The 8,380-nt window shown below is 69.0% G+C and overlaps 1 protein-coding gene across 1 annotated transcript in view; it reads right to left on the bottom strand.

The window, feature by feature from the left end:
* The window catches only part of LOC117653233 (protein Shroom-like), an 18,707-nt gene extending 10,531 nt beyond the window's left edge, over positions 1-8,176 (bottom strand). The window contains exons 1-4 of the mRNA XM_034398762.1: positions 8,076-8,176; positions 7,436-7,503; positions 6,388-7,339; positions 6,146-6,294 (exon numbers count right to left, since the gene is read on the bottom strand). Of these exons, the coding sequence (XP_034254653.1) occupies positions 6,146-6,294; positions 6,388-7,339; positions 7,436-7,458 (1,124 nt within the window). The 5' untranslated portion in view covers positions 7,459-7,503; positions 8,076-8,176. The remainder of the gene's footprint in view (positions 1-6,145; positions 6,295-6,387; positions 7,340-7,435; positions 7,504-8,075) is intronic.
* Positions 8,177-8,380: the final 204 nt, after the last annotated feature.

The following is an 8,380-nucleotide window of genomic DNA, read 5'->3' as shown; positions in this document are numbered from 1 at the left end:
GCCCCGCCCCGCCCCCCGCCCCGCCCCGCCCCGCCCCCGCCCGCCCGGGGTTCCGCCCCACCTGGGCCTTTCCCAGCGATTTTCCAAAAAAGGGGCCGATTTCCGCCGGCCCAGCCCCGGGGCCGCCCCGTTCCCCCCTCCCGCGCCCCCGAGGCTCCAAAATCGCGATTTCAAACGAAAGATGGGCGCCAAACCTTTCTGGGGACCGGGCCCGTCCCCGCCCCGCCCCCCCGGGCCCCGCGGCCCGGCCTCCCGCAACCCCCCCGGGGATGGAACAAAACCAACCCCCGCAAATTTCCCAAAACAAAGAAAAAAAAAACCGGAAAAGCATTTCTTCGGCCGGGAAGGGGGTGACAATTTTTTTGAAAACAGGGGAAAACCGGACAAAACAAGAACGCGGCCCAAAACCAACCCCAGGCTTTCCCTCACCGCATACCCACCCCTTTGGGGACAACTTTCCGGTTTCCCCAAAAAATTCCCCCGAAAAATCGCATAAAAAAGGGTTTTTAAAGTTTTTCGGGCCTTTTGGGGGGGAAGTGCTTTGTGTTTTTAATTTCCCTTCCCAAAATTTTTAAATTTTGATTTTGAAAATTAAAGTTTTTGGGCGGGCCCAACCAAAGCCCGGGGGGAAAGGTTTCCGTCACTTTGGTATACATAGTAGCAAGAGCAAGCCCCCAGTGGCGTGGCGAGCACACAATTTAAATGCGGTCTCGCGTCGGGTGGGGGAAGGGGGGGCGAAAACGATGCCCCAAGGCCCCGGGGGGATGCGGCTAGTTCCGAATAGCGCTTTCATCGCCCCTTTTTTTCTCTTCCAAACCTTTCATCGGGGTGGTGTGCCGGGGGGGGCAGGGGGGGTGCGAGAGAGAGAGAGAGAGAGAGAGGGGAAGGGGGCGAGAGAGAGAGAGAGGGGAGAAAAAGAGAGAGAGAGAGAGGAGAGAGAGAGAGAGAAAACGAGAGAGAGAGAGAGAGAGAGAGAGAGGGGGGGTAGAGGGGAGGAGAGAGAGAGGAGAGAGAGAGGGGGGAGAGAGAGAGAGAGAGAGGGGAGGGGAGAGAGAGAGAGAGAGAGGGGAGAGGGAGGGGGACGAAAGAACTGCCCGGGATCCGCTAGAGGCCTGCATGCATGGCCTGCCCGGCCCCCCGCTGGCTCTATAAAAAGGCGCGTGGGAGAGTGGAGTCGGGACGAAACGAAACGACTGCTGAGGAATCCGCACGCCCCTGCGATTCCGGAGAATGTTGCGTCGCTCTGACTCTCTCGCTACGCGACGGGACGCCGCATGAGTGCGAAAGAGACAAAGCGACGCTTCGGAACTAGTCGCCAGGCCCTGGTCGGGACTTCCCTCCCGAAATCCGCGCGGACTGAGGAACAGATCATGACGGTGGGCACTTCGCAGTCTGATTCCGAACAGTGCTTTCGTTGTTCTGTCTCTCTCCCGCTTGGGGCGACCCACGGGGGTGCGACGGAGACGGGGACAAGGCGAACGATCCAGCCTGCAGGCTGCGAGGCATTGGGGCGCGCGTGGGCGGCCGATCGAGTGGACACGGCGACGCGGCCACGCGGCGTGTCGATGGCACTGAGTCACCGAGGGGTCAGCGCGGGCAATATCCATCTCCGCCCTCGGCCCCTCGGCCAGGCCGGCCGCGCAGTGCAGTGACAAACAATGGAGCGAGCGCGTTGCACAGCCCGCCTGTCCGTCCACAGGGGGGGCCGGGGGCCCCAGGGCCCGGGCCCGGGCCCCCCCCCCGGGGGCCCCCCCAACCCCCTTTGGGCCCCGGGGGAAAGGGGGCCCAAAACCCCCAAAAGGGGGCCCGGGTTTCCCCCCCCGGGGGGGGACCGGGGGGCCCTTTCCCTTGGACCCAAACGGCCGGGGGGCCCCATTTCCCCAGGCCCCCCAAAGAGGGGCCCCAAGGGACCCCCCGTCCCGGGGGGGCCCCCTGGGCCGACCGGGGGGGCCCCGGGGGTGGGCCGGGCCCCGTTGGGGGCCCCCCAAAAACTTTTTGCCCCGGTTTTGACTCTGGGTCGCCAAAATGGGTCGAAGGGGCGGGCCCCCTCAAACGGTTCCCCCTTTCGCGGGAAATTCCATTGGGTGGGGCCCCACGCCCGGCCGAGTCCCCTTTGGGCGCCTGGGCCCAAACCCCCCCCAGGGGGCCGCCCCCCCGGGGGGCCGGCCCACGGGGGCCCCGGGGACCCGGGGCCACCCGGGGGCAGGGGGCACCCCCCGGGGGGCCCCCGGGGGAGGGGGCAGGGGGCAGGGGGCACCCGGGGGACGGGGGGGAGGGGGCACCCCCAGCCCGGCGGCAGCCCCCCCGGGGGCCCCGGGGCACCGGGGCCGCCCAGGGCGGGGAGGGGCGGGGGAGGGGGACGGGGGACCCGGGGGAAGGGGGCCCGGGGGACGCCCGGGGACGCGGGGCCCCCGGAAACCCCCCCCGGGGCCCGGGGGGCACCCCGGGGGCACCCACGCCGGGGCCGCGGGGCCGCGGGGACGGGGCCCGGGGGGCCCCCCGGGGCAGGGGGGGCAGGGGCACGCCGGGGCACCCCGGGGACGCGTGGCAGGGCAAGGCCGGGCAAGGCCGGGGCACGACCCGCGGCCACGACGAGCCGGCAGAGCCGCGGAGCCGAGGCGAGGCTGAGAACCGGGCCACGGGTGACAGCGCGGCACGGCACGGCACGGCTTGGCACGGCGCGGCACGGCACGGCACGGCACGACGGCAAATTTAGGTTACGGCTTCTTCCTTTTTCCCTTCCCTGGGGAACTGGTGGGGGCGGCACGGGGGGGGCCGCGCGCGGCGGTCCCTTTCCCAAAGGGCGCGATCGAACCCGAACAACGACGCGCTGCCAAGCGGGTCAGTCCTGGCCGCTCCGCCCAGGACAGCGTCATTAGTCTTGCCGTTCGAACCGCGCCGCGCCGCGGGGACGGGGACGGGGACCTGACCCGCGGGGGCGGAGGGAAGGAGGGTCCTAAGCCGCGGCCGTCTTTACCGCTCTCGCGACCACCGTCGGCCACCGCCCCGCTCCCCGCCGCCCTCCTGTCGACTGATTCCGAGGGCCGCCTTCGTCGCTCTGTCTCTCTCGCACTCGTGGGGCGTCCCGTATAGGTGCGAGAGAGACAGAGCGACGAAGGCGGCCCTCGGAATCAGTCGGCTGGCTGCAGCAGTCCGGGGCTCCGCGGGCAGGACGCGAACAAAGCTCGGCCAGCGTCGGCGGCGACGGCGCCGACCGGGACAAACAAATGCCCGGGAGAAGCAAAGGCGGGCACCACGGGCTCGGCTCGGCTCTCCCGCGGCATCCTGCCGCCCCGCTTCGCCCCCCGCGCCGCACACCAAGCCTGTCGCCTCCATAGTCCCATTGAGACGCAATTGATTCGAGACAAATGGCCACCGCCTCGGAGTCCCGCGCCTCTGCAAAGCCCGGCAGAGCCCCACGCCCTGAAGGCCCCGCAGCGCATTTACGAAGGGCGCTGTGCCGTGGCGGCGCGGCGGGGCGGCGCCGTTAGGGTCAAGAGCGGCCGGCCGGACCGCGATGCCTGCACGGGCCGCCGGGCAAGCCGCCGGGAACCTCGAACCCGGCGACCCGGACGCAGCCGCACCCTGGAGGCGAAGGCCCTGGCCCTCCACTGCAACGGCTGCAAAGGCACGGGTCAACGACGACCCGCCGACAGCCGCACCCCCGTCGTACGTCGTACGGCCGTCCGTCTCCGGGATTGTCTGGACTTGAATCGCTGCCAAGACAGACGCACGGCGACGCGCGGCGTGCGAGGGAGAGCCGAGGCGCGGCGCGCGGCCACGACCACGCCACCGGAAAGGCAAAGGAAAAGCAGGGAACGGGAAATGGACGAGACAGGTCAATGCGAGATGACGGCACAAACGGACATCCATACGGCATACGCCCCGCCCCGCCCCGCCGGCCGGCCGGAGGACTCCGAAACACAAAGACGGACAGGTCCGTTGCTTCCTCCAGGCGAGGGGCTCGGGGCCCAGCAGGGCAATGTGCGTGAAGGCGTTCCGTTGCCGAGCCAAGCGCCGTTCTGTGAGCCGTGGCCCGCCCCGCCCCACCGCGCCGCCAGAGCCAGACCGCATGCATGCCTGGCCAAGCAGCCAACCGCACAGGCAAGGAGGCTGCGCGACGCGGCAGGGCCGAGGGCTCCGAGGGCCGACGGCAGGGCACTGTACAGTACCGAGCAGCCGCGAGTACAGTTTTGAGGGGCCGCGCGGCGAGAGAGAAAGAGAGAGAGAGAGAGACAGAGTGCGCGATTGCTCAGAAAGTCGGCGAGATAACCACGCGGCCGCCCAAAGGTGGAATAACAAGGAAATTAGCCTGGCGTGGCGGGGCGGGGCGTGGCGGGGCGGGAAGGGCGGGGCCCCCGCTTCGCTTCGACAGTGCAGGGCTTGACAGCGCGGCCCCTCTCGCGAGGCCCGCACAGGGCCACGGACGGACCGCGGACCACGCGACGCGACGCGGCGGGGCGGGGGGACGGCGACGGCGAACGTTACCTGCCCCAGTTGTAGGTCCGCGGACTGCGGCGAGGACTGCGGCCACAGCCATTCGGCAGCCCGGCCCGGCAAAGGCTTAAGGCCGCGCGCTGCCTCGCTCTTCATCTCCAAGTCAAAAGCTGCGCCACGGCGAGGCGGCGGGCGGCGGCAGGCGCAGGAACGGTGCCGAATACGGGATGAGCCAACCAAAGCCTGCGAAGGGTCCTCACGGCCGGGCCGGGCCAGCGCACCCACTCTCCGGCCGCACGACCGCCGCGCCAATCATTTCCACCGGTGCGAGTACACCAAGTGTACGGGTGTACGCAAACCAAGCGAGAGTACATCAAGTGCGCCTACATCGCAAGTGCGCGCGCGTACCCACGACGTCGTCGCCGGCGGGTATGAGCAGCAGCGAGGCCGACGCCCCACACTGGACCAGGCTGCAGCCCAGGCAAGGCAAGGCAGCCTGCTACTCAGCGGAGGCGGCGGCCCGTCGGGATTCAAAGTGATCCTCATAATTATCTGACCGCGGCGCGGCGCAGCGCACGCCTCGCTATGCAGGCCGCGCAGGCTCTCCGGTGCAGGCCGTGCAGTGCATCCGACACGCGCCCCATTATCCCGGGCCGGGCGGGGCAAGCCCGGGCAGCGAGACAACTGGCACACGCCCAGCCCCCCCCCCCTCGTTTTAACGCCGCGCAGGTGGGAAGTTCACACTGAGGACCATCCAGGCCTGCAGCCTGCACGCGGCGCGCGCCATGCGCCCCGCCCGCCTTACAAAGCAACGAGCAAGGAGGCGCGAGGCGCGAAGCAGCACACAAAGCAATCTGACCTTCCGTCTCGGGGCCCTCCAGCTCCAGCCCGCTCCAGCACACCGTGGGCACGCGTTGTTTTCTGCTTCTCTTTCACCCGCAGCGGTTCAGCCCAGCCAGCCCAGCCCACAGCGGCGACCAGCTTTCAAAAGCCAAAGGACGCGCGGCGTGAAACTCGCTGACGCTGCCGGCGCGGTTCGCGGAGTCCGGTCCTCGCTACGCCGAGAGGGGGCAGGGGGCCCGCATGGCGCCCAACAATGACGGCCTCACTTCCCGCAACGAGAGTGCACTTGGCTGCACTTGTTCTGCACGCCTGGTCCAGGTCGCCGACGGCGGAGACGCGGGTTCGAGTCCGCGCGACTTGCCCCCTTTCGGGCCGCTGATCGCGCTAACGAGCGCCCACACTGCATGACTGGGGCAAGGTGAGGCCAGTGTCGCGGCAGATGCTACGCGGCTACGCGGCATGCCTGAAGTGCGCTCCACAAACACAGTCGCGCACTCAAGTGAGGCGCGGTTCGCGGTCCGACCTTGCGACGCCGCGGGCCTCGAGGGCCGCCGGTCGGAAGGGCCTTTCCAGTGCCTCCGCGAGCGCCAGCTAGCGCCAGCGCGGCGCGGTTCTGAGTGGACAGCACGGCACGGCGCGCGGCAAGCAACCCAACCGACAGCTCGCGGCGACGCGTTGCCTACGGCCCGCGGCGTCCGATGGGTGGCCTACCTGCCGGCGCTCCTCTCTCCAGTCACTCGGGGCTTCGCTCCTCGCCACCTAGAGGCGGTGGGTGGGTTGCCTACCCCGACGGCGCGTTCCTCCCACACTGGTCGCTGGCCCTTCGCGCGGCGAGGGGAGGGGCGGGCCGGGTGACACAACTCACCTATTGCTGCTGTTGAGCTGCGCGGGCGGGCTGGCGGTGTTGCTATTGTTGTTGATGGTGGTGCCGGCATTGCAGGCCGTGGGCGACACCTCCACGGGAACGGGCGCCCGTCGCAGCTGAGCTACGGCCGGCTGTCTGTTGGAGTTGGCCTGCGGACCCCAACAGAAATAGTGATGACGCGATGATGTCACCGGCACAGGCGGCTCGGCGTCGCCGCGCGAGATAGAGACGGAGACACCCACCTCCCCGTTGACGGCCAGCTTGGCGGCGAGCCGCTCGTCGGGCTGCCGGTCCCGCTGCCGCAGCCTCTGCCGCTGCTCGCGCAGCGCGCTCACGTTGCCGGCCGAGTAGCGCGGCAGCGGGGCCTCGCTGGCGGCCTCCTTGACGCTCTCGGAGCGCATCAGCGTGGCGGCGCGCGGCTTGCGCACGCACAGCGACTGCCGCTCGGGGGCGGCGCGCTCCGGGAGCTGCAACTGCTGGTGGGCGGTCGGCCGGCCCGGGCTGGGGGCGGCGCGCGCCAGCGGTGGCGCGTGGGCGGCCTGGACAGGGGTGGGCGTGGGGCCGGCCTCGAACGACGTCTCCAGGTAGGTCTTGTGCTGCCTCCAGGGCCGGCTCGAGTTGAGCCGGTCGTGTCCGGGGGTGGAGGCGGTGGCAGTGGTGGACGAGTCCGAGGACTCTGGGCTGACCCTGGGGCTCGCCGCCAGCGGTGAGGGCAGAGACAGCGTTTTAGGAACTTGAGAGGGCGGTGGCGACGGCGGCGACGGGGGTGACTTCGACGTCGGCACCGGGGTGGCCGCGGGTGTGGTCCGCAGCTCCGGGGGCGGGGGCGGCAGCGGCTCGTCGGACACTATCACTTCGCTCTCGGAGGCGGGGGGCGGCGACGGGGGCGGTAGGTCGGGGGAAGGACAGTGCGACGGCCAGAGGGGGCGGTGGTGGTGCAGCGCGGGGGCGGGCATGGCGGGAATGGCGGGCATGGCGGGGATGGTGGGCATGGCGGGGATGGGCGGGGTGCTGGGGGCCGGGGGCGAGGTCGGGGACGGGGTGTTTGATGACGGGACCTGGCCGGGCGCCGCGAAGGCAGCTCGCAGGTGAGGTTTCTTGGGCGGCCGCTCGGGCACCCAGTCGTCCACGGAGATGGAAGGGCCCACGATGAGCGGCCCCAGCATGTCCGTGGAGAGCGAGCCGCAGCTGGAGCTGAAACGCGATGCAAATCCCGTTATTTTCGTTTCCATTGGACGCCTGATGGTAATGAGCCCCGATCCGAGGCAGTGGTCCGTGCCGTGGGCGTACCTGTGTTGGTGGCGAGGAACCATCGTCTCTCTCGAAAACGAACTTTCCCTGGGGTTGCCACCCAGCAACTGCAACGGAAAAAGACAATGCCAAATTAAGACGGACTAAGGACTGAGGCCTCGATCTGCCGAACGCCAACGCCATGACTCCATTGTGGCGACGCGGCGACGCACGACACACTGCGAGCCACTTTCAGTTTCGCCCAGAGCGACTCTTGCCTACACTAGAGGACACAGGACGCACAAAGCCAGCCTTCGACTTCCTGCCGCCGACTTGGCGCGCCTTGGTCTCCCAGTGTCCGATCGCGGCACCTGAATCGACGCATTGGCGTCACTCGCAGTCGGCAGGACAAAGAGTCCCTAATTACGCACCAAACGGCGCACGCTTTCCACGCCTACGACGTCGTCAGCGATGTCGTGGCTCTCTCTCTCTCTCTCTCTCTCTCTCTCTCTCTCTCTCTCTCTCTCTCTCCTCTCTCTCTCTCTCTCTCTCTCCCCTCTCTCTCCCTCCTCTCTCTCTTCTCTCTCTCTCTCTCTCTCTCTCTCTCTCTCTCTCTCTCTCTCTCTCTCTCTCTCTCTCTCTCTCTCCTCTCTCTCTCTCCTCTCTCTCTCTCTCAACGAGCCCCCCGCGTTCAGCTCACCTCTCTCCAGGTGGTGGTGGAGTAGTCCGAGGCCGAGGCGGACGACGCCCTCCGCGACGAGCTGAGGGCGGCGTTCAGGGCGCCGACGGCGGCCGCGGACGGCCTCGGGGGCGGCTCGGGCGGCTGCAGCGACGCGGGCGTCGAGGGCGGCGTGAGCGCGGCACTGAGTCGCGGCGCGAGCAGCGGCTCCGACCTCCACGCCGAACCCTGCAACGGAGACGAACGGACGAACGCGTTAGGCGCCGCGCTTTGGGTCTTGCCGCCTTTCACCGCCAGTGAATGGCAGGCGACTCAATGAAGACGAG

This window comes from Thrips palmi, unplaced genomic scaffold (genome assembly GCF_012932325.1).
Source record: "Thrips palmi isolate BJ-2018 unplaced genomic scaffold, TpBJ-2018v1 HiC_scaffold_8, whole genome shotgun sequence".
Lineage (NCBI taxonomy): Eukaryota > Metazoa > Arthropoda > Insecta > Thysanoptera > Thripidae > Thrips > Thrips palmi.
Note: the sequence above shows the minus strand (reverse complement) of the source record. Positions and strands in the feature narration are given on the sequence as shown.